This window comes from Bidens hawaiensis, unplaced genomic scaffold (genome assembly GCF_021521415.1).
Source record: "Bidens hawaiensis isolate Kalapana, Puna unplaced genomic scaffold, B.hawaiensis_p1.1 tig00018012_1, whole genome shotgun sequence".
Lineage (NCBI taxonomy): Eukaryota > Viridiplantae > Streptophyta > Magnoliopsida > Asterales > Asteraceae > Bidens > Bidens hawaiensis.
The window spans coordinates 126,309-144,695 of NW_027492717.1; the positions used below are offsets into that span (position 1 = coordinate 126,309).

The window sequence follows — 18,387 nt, forward strand, 5'->3', positions numbered from 1 at the left end:
ACTACTGAAGAAGGAACAACTGTATGCTAAACTCTCGAAATGTGAATTCTGGCTTCGCGAGGTTCACTTTTTAGGACATGTGATCAACGAGAATGGTATCCATGTCGATCCCGGTAAGGTAGAGGCCATCAAAAACTGGGAAGCACCTAAGACTCCGACTGAGGTGCGACAATTCCTAGGACTGGCCGGCTACTATCGGCGTTTCATCGAGGGATTTTCAAAGATTGCTCAACCCCTCACCGCTTTGACTCACAAGGGCACTAAGTACAACTGGGGTGACGCGCAAGAATCCGCTTTTCAACTGTTGAAAACCAAGCTTTGTAGCGCCCCTATTTTAGCCCTCCCCGAGGGAACGGAAAATTTTGAGGTACACTGTGACGCATCTATACAAGGTCTCGGTTGTGTGCTGATGCAACTTGAGAAAGTTATAGCCTACGCCTCTAGACAACTACGGGTTCACGAGAAGAACTACACGACCCACGATTTGGAACTCGGAGCTGTAGTGTTTGCTCTTAAGATATGGAGGCATTACTTGTACGGTACCAAGTTTACCATTTACACCGACCACAAGAGTCTCCAACATACCTACGATCAGAAGGAGCTGAACATGCGACAGCGTCGTTGGGTCGAGCTGCTTAAAGATTACGATTGTGCCATCAAGTACCACCCTGGCAAGGCCAATGTGGTGGCCGACGCCCTCAGCAGAAAAGAAACAGATAAACCCAGACGGGTGAGAGCATTACAACTTACGATTCATGCCAGCTTACCCGATCAGATTCGCGATGCGCAACTGGAAGCGTTGAAAGATGATAATCTTCCATCGGAACTCATGCGGGGCATGAGCAAGCAACTTGAAACCAGATCGGACGGGGTCCGATATTTTGAGAACCGGATTTGGGTTCCACGATACGGAGAATTGAGAACTCTAGTGATGGACGAAGCTCACAAGTCCCGATATTCTATCCACCCTGGCTCAGATAAAATGTATCATGATTTAAAGGAACTTTACTGGTGGCCGAACATGAAAGCCGACATTGCCACCTACGTGAGCAAATGCTTGACTTGTGCCAGAGTCAAGATAGAATACCAGAAACCATCTGGTCTACTGCAACAACCGGAACTCCCAATGTGGGAATGGGAACACATCTCAATGGACTTTATTACGGGTTTGCCTAAAACACCGACGGGATGCGATACCATCTGGGTGATCGTTGACCGGTTGACTAAATCGGCGCACTTCCTAGCGATTAAGGAAACAGACAAAATGGAAAGACTGACTCGTGTCTACATGAAGGAAGTAGTGTCGAGACACGGAGTGCCTGTCTCGATCATTTCCGATCGAGATTCTCGTTTTACCTCACACTTTTAGAAGTCGCTGCAAAGCGCACTGGGCACACGTCTCGATATGAGTACCGCATACCATCCTCAGACGGATGGGCAAAGTGAACGGACTATTCAGACCCTGGAGGATATGTTGCGTGCATGCGTCTTAGATTTCGGAAAAAGTTGGGAACCCCACTTACCCTTGGTAGAGTTTTCGTATAATAACAGCTACCACGCAAGTATTAAGGCAGCGCCGTTTGAAGCGCTGTACGGACGGAAGTGTCGATCACCACTCTGCTGGGCAGAGGTGGGTGATAGCCAAATCACTGGTCCGGAACTGGTACTCGAAACCTCGGAAAAGATTGTTCAAATCCGAAACCGCATGGCAGCAGCACGAGATCGCCAAAAGAGTTACGCCGACAAGCGCCGAAAACCTCTCGAATTTCAAGTAAACGATCGAGTGTTACTCAAAGTCTCACCCTGGAAAGGTGTGGTTCGCTTTGGTAAGCGAAACAAACTCAACCCACGATATGTTGGTCCGTACCGGATAACTGAGCGCATTGGTCCGGTGGCGTACCGACTGGACCTACCAACAGAACTCAGTGGCGTACACGATGTATTCCACGTATCAAATTTGAAGAAATGCCTATCTGATGAAACCCAAGTAGTTCCTTTGGAGGAACTACAAGTTGATGAACAGTTACGGTTCATTGAGGAACCAGTCGAGGTTTTGGATTGGGAAACCAAAACGCTCAAACGCAGCAAAATTCCAATCGTTAAGATTCGTTGGAACTCGAGACGTGGACCGGAGTTCACATGGGAACGCGAGGATCACATGATGAAAAAGTATCCTCACCTTTTTGAAGGGCTAACCAAACACCGAAAACCGCGAAACCCGGCAAACCGTCAAACATCACCGGAGGTATGAACTAAATTTCGGGACGAAATTTCTTTCTACTAGGGGATGATATGACAAACTGAAAATTTTTCTTACTTTTTCAGGCTCTCATCACGACTTGACTCAATTTTCGGGACGAAAATTCTTTAACATGGGAATGATGTGACAATCGTCAATTTCAGGTTAACCTCGTTAACTCAACTCCGTCAATTCAAACTTTAAGATCGTTGAATCTTTAACGCACACTTCATTACATTTAAACTAGGGTTTAAATGACGCTTAACACTTACTACATGTGTAGTCTTTCGGGATTTGCACCGAAACGCAAACGAGTTAACGCAAACGATTGACAAATAAACGACAAACGTCAAGACACTAATTATATGATTAATATGTGTTAGGATTATGTGCTATGTGATAATGGTATGGTCATGTTATCTTATTGTTCAAGTATGATGGAATATTCTAGAGAAAAACAACAATTGGAAGTTTAGGGACTAGAATGTAACTTGTTTGCTTATAAATATAACTTAAACTCTAAACCCTAACTATTATTATTATTATTAACCCTACGATCGGCTCTCCCCTTGCTCCCCTATCCACGGCTGCCGTCCACATAGATCACACACACACACATCAATTCAAGTCCTTGATCCAAGAACTAGGTGCTAGGAAGGTATACTTGATCACCTCTTACCTCCTTGTTGTGTAATTTTTATGTTTAATGGGTTATGTGAAAACCCTAAGTCAGCCGATTCTTGCATGTATATGATTGTGATGATTCTTGTTAATTGGATGATAGATTGATAACTAGTTTGATAGTATTGCATGTTAATTGTTGTGTCCTTGATTGAGAGTGTAAATAAAACCCTAAGCTTGCATGTATGTGGGATTGATATGCATGGATAGTAGTTATAGGGTCTAGGGGGTTATATGGATGCATGATAGTTCATAGGTTGTGATTATGTTGAGTTTTGATGTGAACAGATTCTGGACAGAATGTATATACGATGTTTAACTAACTGTAACGAAGTGTAAACGTGGAAATTGATTGAGATTGTGGGTACTGCAGTAAACTAGGTTGAGTCTAGTTTCTATGAAGTATAAATTCGTAATTTTTGGATAAGTGGAAGTATACTTTTATGATTTTACAAAAACGTGATGCAAAGCTGAGCTGTTAGACCTGCTGTTAGGTTATGTTGTAAATGTTATATCTCATGAACCACGAGACCAATTGGGTTGGTTCCACTTCTGGAAGTTGACTCACTGAGTTAGGAACCAAACCCAAGTGGTCTTGCATTTATTGGATTTTTCGTTTAACGGGAATTGCAAATAACATTCTGATGTGCATGAATCTGGCTGATAAAAGTTAGCTGTAATGTTTTGATCATTGTGAACAATCTATATGGAATAAAAATAAGATAAAATATGTTCTGGAAACCTAAGACATGTATGTTTCTGTGGTAATTTTTGGTGAATTAATTGGGACGTTATAATCGGTGAACTAGTACAATCTTTCGAGTAGAAATTCTGTCATAACGAAACTAGCTGCTGAGTTGTATAGGAATGCATGAAATATGATAGTTTCTATATAATTGTTGTAATTTTGACCAAAATACCCTTGCGGGGAAATAGTTGCTAGTTGATTGCCATGAATTGACCAAATTACCCTTGCGGGAAATATTGGTTAGTTAGTCTTTGTTTGTTGACCAAATTGCCCTTACGGGAATTATTGCTAGTAAGTAGGTTATTAACACATGACACGGAAGTAATTGCTCACTCATATGTCGTATCACGATTGTACTTGTAGAGTCATACACAATACACAAACGAAACACGAAACATGTTACGTGCATAGGTATTATGTGCCGAGTCTAGAGACTCGTTAAACGTTCCGATACTTAGAAAATCTCCTTGTTGTTTTAGAACGCTAGAGAGTTTTCTACGACGCGCATCACTCGGTGATCTAGATCGGATATTCTTCGCAAACAGTGAGTTCACTTACCCCACTCTTAAACTGCTTTCAAATGTTTTTCCACTTGGGGGAGATAACATACTCCGATAAACATATTTTCTGAGATAAACGCATATGAAAGATTTTGTTATAAATTATATATCACTTGTAAAGGCTAAGCGGCATTTGTAACAACTTGAAGTCCCACACATCGGACCGGTTAATATTTGGAATAGCGAGTCACTTTTGGGTAGTACTACTGGGTTTGACAAACCCCACCCGACGTTATAGCTCAACTGGAGGTTGAGTGGGTGTAAATTTGGGCTAACACATACCATGGTCTGGATGACCTGGTGACGGGCACTTGATAAACAGTCAGCTTCGGTCGCGAACCACTTAGCAATACTTGTTGTATAGATTAGCTACCTATCGATATATAATTTAACATAACACTATCTGGTAATGCAACACTTAAACGTTGTAACATGGTTACACGCTCAAACGTCGTAACGAGGTTACGCAATACTTAAACGTTGTAACATGGTTACACGCTCAAACGTCGTAACGAGGTTACGCAATACTTAAACGTTGTAACGTGGTTACACACTCAAACGCCGTAACGAGGTTACGCAACATTTAAACGTCGTAACGAGGTTACGCAAAACGCTAAACAATTTATCTTATCTTACTTGTGAACTCACCAACCTTGTGTTGACACTTTTAGTATGTTATTCTCAGGTAGCCGAGGCGGGCGCGCGGTTTAGGAGCATGCATTATTGAAAACACTTTTATTCTGCAAATTTAAACTTAAACAGTTACTTTTGGTTTTTAAGTCGTCCTGCGTGACGCAACTTTTGAATTAAGGTTTTACGCTTCCGCACTTACTTTCATTTAAACGTTTTTCTTTGGTTTGGTTATAACTAATGATTCCGATCCTGCCAGTTCACACCCTCTGACGGTAAAACTCCGTTAGTGGATTTTGAGGGTGTGACACGTTAAGAGCTGTTGCCCAATCCCAATCCTAAACCGACCTTGAAATGGGGATGTACTACATGATTTGGGAAGACGCCGGTAAACGTCAAAAGGTAAACACCCCAAGCAGTGAACTTGGAAGGTATGGTGGTACCAACTTTGTGAAACACATGACTCCGGATGAATTTAGAAGTCTTGATTTGCTGGCTTGGTGGAGAGGTAAGGAGGATGAGTTTCCGATCCTCGCCGCCATGGCCAAAGATTTACTAACGGTCCAAGCTTCCACGGTAGCTTCGGAGTCTGCTTTTTCTGTTTCTGGCAGGGTTATATCGATTAGGAGGACTCGACTCACTCCACCAGCTGTAGAGATGTCGATTTGCTACAAGGATTACTTGGACTCTTTAGATAGGGCACAACATCAACGCTCACTCGAGGGGGAAATGGACTATGAGGCGGGCTTGTATGAAGACGAGGTCAATCAAGGACACACTCAACCAATGACCGATGAAGAAGCCGCGTACGACGATTACCTAAGGAATAGCTCGGGATCGGGTAGCGAAGAAAATAATGAGTAAGAAACAGCAAGTTGTTAATGTAATCGTGTCTAAGCATTCTTTAATGTTTGTATTTTTGAGTTACGAATATGCGATAACGATTTAATGTTTGTATTTTTAATGTAAAAGCTATAAATGAAAGTTATGTGTTTTTAATCTTCCAAGCAAAGAACCCTAACAACGAAAGCAAAGAATGGAGTCAGTCCGTTTTGCCTTGTAGTTACCGGTTTGCCTTGTAGTTACCGGTTTGTTTATACTGTGAAAAAATAATGGTTATTTAAAAAAAAAAAAAAAACCGGTTAACCGGTTAGACCGGTTATTAAAAAACCGGTTAATAAAAAAACCGGTTTATTAACCGGTTCTAACCGGTTCCTAAACCGGTCCTAACCGGTTAGACCGGTTAGGGTTTTCAGATACAAAAACCGGTTATTAACCGGTCCGGTTATTAACCGAACCGGTTTTTTTCCGGGCCAAAAAAACCGGTCCGGTTAATAACCGAACCGGTTTTTTTAAAAAAACCGATTTGTGCACCTCTAGTTACAAGTCTCTCTCCCTTAAAAAGGTTACGTCTCCGAAACCTGCTTAATCATTGTACAAACGAACGCTCCTTGTATTCACTTCCTTTCTTAAACCATCTTAGCTTCCTAGATTACCGGTTACTCTCGACCTTGCAGTCATCGAGTGGTGTTCACGAGTGTGGGTTACATAACCACATCGTCTTACAATTTTTATCAAACTCGATGGTACCAACAGCAAAGCTTAGGGTACGATCAATGAAAGAAAGACACATATTTGGCATCACTCATAAATCAAACCATTATCACTTCTTTATTCATTCCTCACACCTAAAACAATGGCTGGTGAAGTAAAGAGGAAGAAGATATCAGCAGCATCAGCTAGGTCCCACACCAGGAACTCCGACTCCAATTCTTCTTCTTCTTCTCTTCCATCAGCCAGTACTCCCCATCAATTGCTGTAATTTATGTTTAAGTCAAACCAAATTAAGATTTCATTTCATTTCACGCTTTTGGTCAACTCAACTGATTCATTATTAAATCTTCAACTTCATTTGGGTGTTACTGTTAGTATTCAATTATGAATCACACTTTGAAATGCCCAATTTGACCCTGCAACTGTTGTTGTTGTTATTGTGGTTGTGGTTGTGTCAATCGTGTTGGGTCCCGAACCCAACCCATTTTATTATTCGTGTCAAAGGTTTCAGCCATTACCTGTAAATCCCCTAACACGGCCAAAAAACGAATTGGTAGACTCAGTCAAGTAAATGAGTATTTTTTTCAAAGAAGTTATGAAAAATATTGAAAATACAAGTATATCTTCAGAAAAATCGAAAATGGAAAAACACATATAAAAATATAATCTTAAAAGTTTTTTAATAGTTAAACGGATCTGCATAGGTCGGATCGGTTTTAGGCTATAACCAAACCAAAAATGGAAATGCCGGTTTTTTGAGTTTTTTGAAAACCGTTCAGTTTTGGTTCTTCGGTTTTTAGTTCAATTCAGGCTAAAATCAAACCAAAAACCAAAATGTCGGTTTTTGAGTCATTTGGTTTTGGTTCGACTCTATAGGCTAAAATTGAACCAAAAACCAAAATGTCAATTTTTGAGTTTTGGTTTATTCGGTTTTAGGCTAAAATCGAACCAAAAGCCGAAATGTCAGTTTTTGAGTTTTTGAAAACCGTTAGGTTTTGGTTTTGGTTGTGGCTCGGTTTGGTTTTTTCGGTTTCAAGCACACCCCTAGTTTGAACTTTAAAGTTGAACTTGAAAGTTGAATCATTTCAGGTTTTTTCATAAAATTTCTACTCGTCTTCTTCACGGGTTTTTTAGCATGGGCTTATCACGCAGCATGTCCACCCGCCCCGAAGAAAGTCGGGCCTCCGTACGGGCTTCCCATTACAACACCAAGAATCAAGCTTCGTGACGGAAGATATTTATCTTATAAAGAATACGGTGTCCCAAAAGAATCAGCAAAGTACAACATTATTTATGTCCACGGGTTCGACTCTATCAAGCATTATACTGTCATTGCCACGAGAGCATCTCCCGTATAGTTTCTTTCATGTCATGTTGATCATTTGTTACTTTCAGTGTTAAGTTTGACTAAGGTTGACCAAATACTTGGTTGACTTTTGCAGGCTTTGGTTGAAGATTTGGGAATTTATATTGTCTCGTTTGACCGGCCGGGCTATGGAGAGAGTGATCTGGATCCTAAAAGAACGTTAAAGAGTTTGGCTTTGGATACCGAAGAACTTGCTGATCAACTAGAGCTCGGATCCAAATTTTATGTCGTCGGATATTCTATGGGTGGGCAACTGACTTGGTCTTGTTTGAAGTACCTTCCTCACAGGTATCATAAGTTATCATTAATGTTACTCTTTTATGGTATCATAAAGTTGAGCTAATTATAGTTGTCATATATATGTGATGAAAACAGGTTGGCAGGAGCAGCTCTTATAGCTCCAGTAGTTAATTATTGGTGGCCAAGATTACCATCAAACTTGTCTCGGCAAGCGTTTTCAGAGCAGTTTCGTCAAGATCAATGGAGTCTACGGGTCGCTCACTATTCTCCATCACTGACCTACTGGTGGAACACACAAAAATGGTTTCCTAGTCTAACCTGGATGACTAACACCCCAGATATTCTTTCCCGCCAAGACAAAGAACTCATGCCCGTATATACAGCCGGTAGAGCAGATGTTGAGGTAATAAAAATGCAATTTGTGGACCAAATATGCCACAGTAACTATATTATTTCAATAATAATCTATTTTCTGTTTTTGTGTGTTATAAAGGGACAAATAAGACAACAAGGAGACTACGAGTCTGTCCACCGTGACTTGAATATTGGGTTCGGTTCATGGGAATTTGATCCAACAGAAATTGAGAACCCGTTTACAGAAAATGAAGGGTCTGTTCATATATGGATGGGTGATGAAGATAAGTATGTGCCCGTGACACTGCAACGGTATATAGCTCGACAACTTCCATGGATAAAGTATCACGAGGTGACGGGTGGGGGTCATATGTTTTCTTATGCTGATGGGAAGAGTGATGCCATCCTAAAAGCACTTCTACTTGGCCAAAGTTAGTTTAAATATGTTTTTTGGACTCACTTTGTAGCTTTCTAATGTGTTGAACAAACCATTGTGTAAGTTGTTGAACCTCAGTTACACCAGTCTTTTTTTTAATGTGGGTATCTTGGATTTCTAACTTTTTATGTATATAGGTAACATCAAAATGGCTCAATTTGAAGTGATACATGGTGTGATATTTATATAGAAAATACATAGATCAATGTTCTTTTGTATTTTTCTTTATTTTTTTCTTTTTGGTGTTATGCTTCCTTAAGCTCCCTTTCTAATCAGCCTCTAGCTACTTTCTAGTAGAGATTTTCAAGCTACTCAATGCTCGATTGAAAAATGCTTAACAAGTGCTCATTCGATTTTGGTTCATGTTGTAAGAGTTTGACCACACCATTGTATCCTACCAACTGAATCAAATCATATTCTATTCTCTTCATTCATTCTCACAACTACAATTACAACAATGGCTGGTGAAGTAAAGAAGAAGAAGAAGAAGATATCAGCAGCATCAGCTAGGTCCCACACCAAGAGCTCCAAATCCAATTCTTCTTCTTCTTCTTCTTCTTCTTCTTCTTCTTCTTCTTCTTCTTCTTCTTCTTCTTCTTTCCTCTCAGTTACTCCTCGTCATCAATTAATATTATAGGTTCAATTCAGATTCTAGCATATTCTGTCAAATCTAAATTAATTAAGATTTTATTTTATTGTATGACGTTTTTGGTCAAATGATTCATTTTAGTCTTCAATTACTAGAGAGCATCATCTTAAATCTTTAATAAATATATGAATCATAGCTTGTTGATTATTAAATTAGCCATCAAAATCTCAATTATGATTCATACGCATGCCCAATTTGACTCTGCAACTCTTCTAATTTGGGATTTAAACGAGCCGAGCCGCTTGTGAGCTTGGATCAATAAATTAGAGCTCGAAACGAGCCAAGCTTTTACGAGCCCCAGCCTCAAATAAAGCCCGTTTAGTTATCGAGCAGGAGCTCGAGCCTTGTAGGGGAAGCTCGTTTAGGCTTGTCGAGCGTTAACGAGCCTTGTGTATTTTAATGTTTTACCTCTTTTGGATTTCTATGTATTAATTTCATACTGCATACCCGAGCTCGATCCGAGCTTACACTCATTTAAGATTTTCACAGAGTATATGAAAACAATTAAAAATGTTTATAAAATTAATTAATAAATAATAAACGAGTCGATCCTGAGCTTGATGAAACAACTCACTGCCGGGCTTAAGCTTTAGAAGAAGAGCTTGTAACCAGCCGAGCTCGATCTCTGATAGTGGTAAGTCGAAACGAGTCAAGATCGGTTCGGCTCGGCTCGTTTACACCCCTAGTTCTAATTAATAAAATTTATTGGGAACTTATGTGTTCAGAAATTTTAGGGAGTGTTTGGATGTAAGTTTAACTTATTACTTTGAAGTTTGAACTAGGGGTGTTCAACGACTCGAATTATTCAAATTTTGAAATTTTGAAGCTAGATTCGAGCTCGAACTGAATCGAAGCGAATTACGAGTTTTTCGAGTCCAGTTCGAACACTGAACACCCTAGTAGACAAACTGCTTTAGAAATTAAAATCAAATAACAAGCCATTAAACTAAGTAAAAAACTAAATGAACTAGAAATCAAATACAAGAACTTAAAGCCGATTACTAGACTATGAATTTCGAAATTTATACATTTATTGATGTAGGGTGATGTTTCGTAGGTTGATCATTAGATTGCATATCAAATGTTAGAAACTAAAGTCTTATTAGAAGCTCTTCTGTAATCATGTTCCTCTCTCTCTATATGTGTGTGCATAAAATAAAATGCATAATTTGAATTCAAATTTTGAATCAAATCAAAAATCGCAAATTCGTATCCAATTCGAAATCTGATAACTAAATTTGAATCGAGTCGAATTCGAATGTTTAAAATAAAAATGGCATTCGAATCCGGGTCAAATTTATATCTGCTCATTTCAGTTTCAATGCTCACATCCTCACACCTCTTGAAACATTTCAGGGATTTTCTTGAAATTTCTACTCGTCTTCTTCACGGGCTTTTTAGCATGGGCTTATCAAGCAGCATGTCCACCTGCCCCGAAGAAAGTCGGGCCACCAGACGGGCTTCCAATAACAACACCAAGAATCAAGCTTTGTGACGGAAGATATTTATCCTATAAAGAATACGGTGTCCCAAAAGAATCAGCAAAGTACAAAATAATTTATGTCCATGGGTTCGACTCTGTCAAGCATTATGCTGTTATTGCCACGAGAGCATCTCCCGTATGGTTTTTTTGTATCATGTTGATCATTTGTTACTTTCAGTATTAAGTTTGACTAAATACTTGGTTGACTTTTGCAGGCTTTGATTGAAGAATTGGGGATTTATATTGTGTCGTTTGACCGACCAGGCTATGGAGAGAGTGATCGGATCCTAAACGAACGTTAAAGAGTTTGGCTTTGGATACTGAAGAACTTGCTGATCAACTTGAACTCGGATCCAAGTTTTATGTGGTCGGGTTTTCTATGGGCGGCCAAGTGGGTTGGTCTTATTTGAAATACATTCCTCACAGGTATGTGTGTAAATTAGATTTTTTAAATAAATTAACGAATACAAGTTATTAGAATAAGTCAACATCAGCGATAAGGGAAATATTATATTGTTCAGCTGGTATCAGCTCAATTTGGTCAAAAAAGTCTTTTATTTTGAATACAACTCTGTTTTCAATAAAATTAAAATCGGAATGCTGAAAAGAAAATTAAACATAACTGTGTACTTAGATTTTAAAAAATATTAATGAATGCAAGTTATCAGAGAAAAATCAAATTCAGTAAGCAAATATTTTCGAAATCGGAAACCAAACCATAAAAACGAATACCTGTACCGAAAGACTTGTACAGACCACAGAAGCCATCTCCCACGGTCCAGAGACAGAAATCTCGGTATCAGTTCGGTTCGTTACGGTGCCAGTACGGTATCTGTACTCTGTATAGTTTATTTTGTGTACAACTCCGTTTTTAATAAATTTTATATCATAATGTTCAGAAAATAAAACTGAACACCTGTGTATTTGTTTTTTTTTTGCTTATTTAACGAAAGCAAGTTATTAGGAAAAAAATAATAGTAAAAGATATAAGAAATATTATTTAAGAATTAAACGGGGTTAAAATGTATAATTTTTCTAGTATAAAGCGTGAAATGTTAAAATGTGTATTTTTTCTAGTATAAAGCGTGAAATTGAAACTTAAAAAAAAAATAAAAGCTAGTAATGCTTCAATACTTATGGAACATGTACATTACTGTTCATTCAAGTTAATAACTGTATTTATAATATACTTATAGTTATCACATATACCTGATGAAAACAGGTTAGCAGGAGCAGCTCTTATAGCTCCAGTAATCAACTATTGGTGGCCAAAATTACCATCAAACTTATCTCAACAAGCATTTTCGAAGCAGTTTCTTCAAGATCAATGGAGTCTACGTGTCGCTCACCATTCCCCGTCATCAACCTACTGGTGGAACACCCAAAAATGGTTTCCTAGTCTAACCGTTATTGCTCACAGCCCTCTTATTCTTTCCCGCCAAGATAGAGAACTCAAACCAATATTTACAGCTGGCAGAGCCAGTGTTGAGGTACTATAAATGCAATTTCTTGATTTACCATTGACCCATTTGACCTTTTTTCGTGTGTTATATAGGAACAAGTAAGACAACAAGGAGAATACGAGTCTGTCCACCGAGACTTGAATATTGGGTTCGGTTCATGGGAATTTGACCCAACAGAAGTTGAGAACCCGTTTCCAGAAAACGAAGGGTCGGTTCATATATGGATGGGTGATGAAGATACTCTTGTGCCCGTGACACTGCAACGATATATAGCTCAGCAACTTCCGTGGATAAAGTATCATGAGGTCGCGGGTGCGGGCCATATGTTCCCTTATGCTGATGGGATTAGTGATGCCATTTTAAAAGCCCTTCTACTTGGCCAAAGTTAGTTTATAATATTGTTTTGGACATTATTTTTAGCTTCCTGATGTGTTAAACATTCCATTATTATTATTAAAATTATTCAATAGTACTGTTATTTAATATTACGCTTCAGGGTTTGAAATTGATTGTTTTAAGACATATGGAAATGAGTTGGTATTCTAAATCTTAACAAAATGGCATGTCGTGTTCAAGTTCAATAGTTGTGAAGGTTGTTCAAAAAGCTCGTGGCTTGTAACTCGCTCGAAAATTTTAATCCTTATAGATTGTAGTCCAATTCTATTTATAGATAAGCACAGAATAAATAATATTAATTTTTTTACATATATATTTAAATAAATATTAAATATTTATTTTTAATATTTTAAGCGTGCTTGCTTGAGGTTTTTGCGAGCAGAGCTCAAGCTTGTTTTTCAACTTATTATATAAAACAAACCGAGCCGACTAGCTCAACTCTGGCTCACTCATTAAGCAAGAGGTCCAAAAAAAGAGTTCTGGAACCAGAACGGTTCCAACCCAAACGGTAGGTTTGAAGCCGGGTTGGGAACTCCTTTGATCAAACCAGTTAAAACCGAACCGAACTAGTCAGAAACCAGTTTGGAATGAACCGACCCTTTTTCACTTAAAAAGTTAGTTTGGAACCAAAGCCAATTTGAGCAAAAACTAGTTTTGACTTTTTATTGACCCAAAACCCGACCCGGTTTGGAAAAATGCAGGCATGTATATTAAGCAGCTTTAGTAGTCGTATTAAACTTGTCAGGTCGAGCACAACCCGTTTAACTCAACACGACATGTTTTGTTAGCAATTATGCCAAATAACTTATTTCATTCACATGTAGTCGGTAAATGGAATCCAAACTCAGTAGCAAGTATTGTATTCTCAGTATCTACCCATTTTGGGATAACAATGCAAATAAACTTATAAATATAAGACAATGACTTCATGTTTCTATCGTTTTACAAGCTGGATCAAAAACAAGACTTATAACAGGCACGGAGTCTGCGTGAACGGATACATCGTCGTCATTTCTATGCCACGACCACTTAGCATGACTTGCGTTGACCACCTCGAATTGCCCATGCCCGAAACTCGCTTCCCTGAACGCAGATATTGTTGGTTGTGGTTCCGTGTAGCTGCAAAACATGATTTCCCAATATTGTTAATGATTGAACTTGAGTAGTAGAGTGATAAACGGTCGGTTGATCGAGTCAACTCACTTGCTAGCAAGACCATGGAGGTTGCCTCCGTCCCCGATTGTGATATGCACCGGACCACAGTTATTAGCTTTATGATTGTAAACACGGTTCTACCAAAACAGAAGATAAATTAGTTCGTTTATCGTCTGACTGGTTTATGAAAAAAAAGAAAAACTGTTTTTGTTTTTAACCCCTTAAAGGCACCTGCCAGTATCGGCTGTATAGTACAGTTTTACATGGTTAGCAGGATATTGATGGGACTGTGAGTTTTTCTAGTGACGGGTTATTAAGATTATTAAAAAAGTTAAAAGTGATCATTCAGATTTATTTCACAAGGAAGTAGCTTACAAAGCGCTCGTAAGCATGAACATGTCCTGCAAAAACGACATCCACACGGGCTTTATAAAGCAAACCCTCCATCGATTCCATCATACCAACCGACTGTATTTCACCTTGATGAGCATAGTTAGAATTATACCATGGCGCGTGAATAAGCACCACGAGCCACGGTGTTTGGTTCCTATCAACTTTCTTCAGGTCAGACTCTAACCAGTTGTACTGGTTCGAGCCTAGCCTGAAGTCAGTGTAGGAACCTAACATGATGACGTGAACCCCTGAGACCTCAAACGAGTAGTACAAGTTAGAACTTGAACCACTCTCGTCGAATGGCATGCGCCACCTTGCATTGTAGGCAATAAAGGTGGTTGGGATGGCGGTGATGTTCTCACTGTCATGGTTTCCTTGTGTCACCATCCACGGCCGCTTGCTAGCTAGCGGCTCCACCAGGCGGCCGAAAGAGTCCCATAACGGCTGCACCGTGTCAGCATACGACAAATCTCCAGGTAGTAGAAACACGTCATAGTTTGATTTTGAGATGTGTTCAAGGGTAGTTTTTGTCCATCCAGTTTGTCCAAGGTCACCTATTAATTTCCCAATTTATTTATGTCAGCATCTGAAGTTGAGGTTGTAAGTTATTCGAGTCGAGTGGAGCCCGAGCTTGACCAGGCTCGTTTAAGTTACAAGAGTTTGAGCTACGAGCTCGTTTCGAGCTGTATTTCTAAAGCTCCGGCTCGGTTCATTTATTAACTATTAATTAACTTAAATATACATTTATAATTACTTTTATATATAGTGATCGACACGAGTTGAGATCGAGTTCTCACAAGTTAAACAACTCAAGTCAGCCCGAGCTCGGCTAGGCTTGAGCTCGGCTCCTTTAAATTACAAGAGCTCGTTTCGAGCTCTACTTCTAAAACTCGAGCTCAAGCTCGGGCTTGGTTTGTTTAGTTATTGTTTATTAGTTAACTTATAAATATTTATAATTATTTTTATATACATTTTTATTAATAAACTTTATATATAAGATTATATATATATATATATATTTCATAGTTTTATATATTATAACAACTATATATATTTTAATAGCTAAATAAAAGTAATATTAACAACAGTCTCATTTAGACTCGAGGGTCAGCTCAAGCTTGATAAATGAAGCTTGGCTTATTTATTTAACAAAAACTTATTTTTAGGTTCGTATATATTTAAACTTGGCTCGATTCGAGTTTTTAATGAGCCGATCTTGAGAGTTTCTCATCTTGTAAACAAACTCATGCAATTTGTAACCTGAAATGGCAAACTTGATCGGGAATTTGGCCGGAGGAGTCTTGAAAGAGTACTTGTCGGCCGAACTAGTGGCAAAACGGTAATAATATTCGGTACTCGGATCCAATGGACCTATTATTACATCATGTATTTCACCTGATGTGTAATTTAAATGTTCATAGGAAGTAACGGTTCCGGTAGCCGAATAATCTTGCTTCCCCGACGATGTACCATAGTGTACGGTGGCCGGAGTATGGCCGTTGGTAATCCATGAAATTCGCATTCTATCTTTACCGACTAACGATACATGAACCTGTGTGCATGAAACCGAAAAACCAAAAAAAAATAAATAAAAATGAAATGGAAACGCTTTGGTGTTATGGTTTTGTAAAACCAAACTTACGGTTCGATTTTGGTTTTTGCGTGTAATAAAAAACGAAAAAATCAAACCGAACCAAACCAAATTTCTAGATTTTTATGTTTTATTTTTTTTTTCATTTTTCATTTTAAGTAATTTATAATAATTAAATAAATATGTAACTCATATATTTTAGCACAAATGTATAACAACCAATTATTTATTAATTAACAAAATGATTTAGACCCAGGTTCATTATTTTGGGCCAAAAGTTTCAAGCTCAAATGGCAAAACTAAAAGTTCTGAAACCGACCAGTTTTCAAATATCCAAAAACCAAAGTTTCGGGTTTTGGTTCGGTTTCAGCCCAAAACCAATTAAAAGCGAACCGTGCACACTAGGGTGTGCATAAAACCGAAAAAACGATCCAAAACCGAAAAAAACCCAAAAAAATACAGAAATAACCATATCAAAACAAAAACCGATGGTTTGATTTTATGTTTCGTAAAAACAGACAACCTTAAAGATTTTTTTATTCTAAATTTTAAGTAATTTATCGTAGTTTAATGTACAGTTTAACCGGATTTTTTTTTTTTTGCTCAAATGTACAACAATCAATTAATCAATAATTAACAGAAAAAATTTAGGTCCAAATTCACAATTTCTGACAACTTTTTTTTCAGCCAAAACTTTCAAGCCCAAGTGCCAAAACCGAAAAAATCAAACAACTTAGAAGAACTCAAAAACCGGCATTTCGTTCGGTTTTAACCCAAAACCGAACCGACCCTTTCATACCCCTAGTCAATAAATGAAGCAAATGAAATGTATATTTGTTACTTGTTGTGGAGTGGTAGGATCAAAGTCTTCAGGTAGTGATAAATCAAGATTCTCCCGCGGCGGAGGGCGGTGGTATGCCGCTGCTTCGGCGAATACAGCGGCCACCACCAGCACCCAGAGCCTATGTAAACTCATAGGATTAAATTGTTGCTTTACTGAAACAGGAACAGATAGACATGATCATGATCATTATATAATATTATGATTGGTCAAAAGAAAAGAACATTTTGATGAAACCATCTGCTTGAGTTTGACATTTTCCACCCACGTATTAAAATCAATCAGTCTGTCATAATAGACTATTCTTCTCTATTTTGGATCATTTGTAAAGGATTTATACCCAAGGGTATTTTCGTCTTTCTAACTGGACATAAGTCTTGCAAACTGGATGGGTCGGACACGTAGGTTCTAAACAAAATAAGTTTGGATTAGAACAAACAGTTTTGAATAGTATTAATTTGGTTCGTGTCAAACGAGGTTTCATCAAAATGAAGTCGGTTGAAATGAGTCGTTTTAGGAGGGGAAAAAGTATCAAAATATATTCACATGTCATATTTTTTGATGTTTCGGCTGTGAATGAAGGGGTAGGTTTAGTGTCTCGATTATGGAACGTTATCATAAAATCTATTAAATCAAAACTTATTGATTCTCAACCAGCGTTACTCTTCTGTACAAATTATACGACTCTGCAACAAAGATTCGAAAGATTAGGATTCAGTTATGAGAGTATCATTTTTAAATCTTTAATAATATATGAATCTGACTTATTAACAAACTTGGTGATCATTGAAACTAAGTATCAGTTATGATTCACACTCCCTATACTCAAGCTACTTGAACTTGGATTGATTAAAAGCTCGAAACGAGCCGTGAAGGTTAATTTTGAATTATCAATAATGTTGAGGGTTTGTTTTGTTAAGTTTGATATTAATATTTGTTTAGTATAGTAAGAATATTATGGATTATTCTAGAATAAGGTTGTCTTAGTTTCCAAGTTATGTTTGGCTTGGAGAGCAAGTTTAGTAGGTTTATAAATATGGTCTAGATTATTAGTTTTATGTGAGAGAGCCAAGAGAAGTCTCTTCTCCATGTAAGTTTGTTATGTTCGTGAAGTTCGTTTGATTATATGAAAAGAGTCGATGGTTGTCAACCCAAATATCTCGTGTTTGTGTGTTTGATTTGATTGTTTGATCAATCTGGGTCAACAATTGGTATCAGAGTTTAAGCTCGTTGAAGACACAGTTCGTTGCACGGGAGTCGAGTCGCAAAGGAGGTTCGATTACCGTTCGGAAGACTGTTGGGTTTTGTTCTTTTGGTCCGTGGAAGATAATAAAAAAAACCTCTTGGGAGCCGTGTTGAGAAGTATTGTGGAATTTGTTATGCCTTTTCTATTCGCATCAATCCTAAAGTGTGGATTAAAAGTAACATAGCTATTGTGTTTGATGATATCAGCCACCACTTGCAAAATGTTGCAATGATTGTTAGTGAGATACTGTTCTCGTGAGATTGCAATATATTGTTTTGTTTCATCGAAAGTCAATATAGCAATTTGTGTCAATTGCTTTGTTCAAGAGAGATTCCATAGGAGGCTGTTATTTTGTGGGCATC

The 18,387-nt window shown here is 38.2% G+C and overlaps 2 protein-coding genes and 1 pseudogene across 3 annotated transcripts; 2 read left to right on the top strand and 1 right to left on the bottom strand.

Moving 5' to 3' along the window:
• The first annotated feature begins 6,548 nt into the window (after positions 1 to 6,548).
• LOC143555182 (uncharacterized) lies at positions 6,549 to 8,822 on the top strand. The gene is made up of 5 exons (XM_077044783.1): positions 6,549 to 6,657; positions 7,502 to 7,764; positions 7,855 to 8,066; positions 8,154 to 8,421; positions 8,512 to 8,822. The coding sequence occupies exons 1-5, from the start codon at positions 6,555 to 6,557 to the stop codon at positions 8,806 to 8,808; spliced, it is 1,143 nt and encodes a 380-aa protein (XP_076900898.1). The 5' UTR covers positions 6,549 to 6,554; the 3' UTR covers positions 8,809 to 8,822.
• A 1,987-nt stretch (positions 8,823 to 10,809) lies between these two features.
• LOC143555193 (uncharacterized) lies at positions 10,810 to 12,833 on the top strand (annotated as a pseudogene). Its single transcript, XR_013139163.1, has 4 exons — positions 10,810 to 11,076; positions 11,156 to 11,366; positions 12,163 to 12,430; positions 12,496 to 12,833. The product of XR_013139163.1 is annotated as an uncharacterized LOC143555193 (transcript).
• An 892-nt stretch (positions 12,834 to 13,725) lies between these two features.
• On the bottom strand, positions 13,726 to 16,916 carry LOC143555194 (putative purple acid phosphatase 20). The gene is made up of 5 exons (XM_077044791.1): positions 16,780 to 16,916; positions 15,608 to 15,899; positions 14,330 to 14,901; positions 14,003 to 14,091; positions 13,726 to 13,918 (listed from the first exon to the last, which is right to left on the bottom strand). Exons 1-5 carry the CDS (start codon positions 16,912 to 16,914, stop codon positions 13,726 to 13,728), a joined length of 1,281 nt encoding a protein of 426 aa, XP_076900906.1. The 5' UTR covers positions 16,915 to 16,916.
• Positions 16,917 to 18,387: the final 1,471 nt, after the last annotated feature.

What these genes read in the sequence shown, in the direction of transcription:
- LOC143555182 (XM_077044783.1), top strand. Translation starts at nt 6,555, where the DNA reads ATGGCTGGTGAAGTAAAGAGGAAGAAGATATCAGCAGCATCAGCTAGG. An exon ending in TTGCCACGAGAGCATCTCCC is followed by an intron (nt 7,765 to 7,854) that starts GTATAGTTTCTT and finishes TGACTTTTGCAG; the next exon opens with GCTTTGGTTGAAGATTTGGG. An exon ending in CCGGTAGAGCAGATGTTGAG is followed by an intron (nt 8,422 to 8,511) that starts GTAATAAAAATG and finishes TGTGTTATAAAG; the next exon opens with GGACAAATAAGACAACAAGG.
- LOC143555194 (XM_077044791.1), bottom strand. Translation starts at nt 16,914, where the DNA reads ATGAGTTTACATAGGCTCTGGGTGCTGGTGGTGGCCGCTGTATTCGCC. An exon ending in ATCCTACCACTCCACAACAA is followed by an intron (nt 15,900 to 16,779) that starts GTAACAAATATA and finishes TCATGCACACAG; the next exon opens with GTTCATGTATCGTTAGTCGG. An exon ending in GATCAAGTTTGCCATTTCAG is followed by an intron (nt 14,902 to 15,607) that starts GTTACAAATTGC and finishes GGAAATTAATAG; the next exon opens with GTGACCTTGGACAAACTGGA.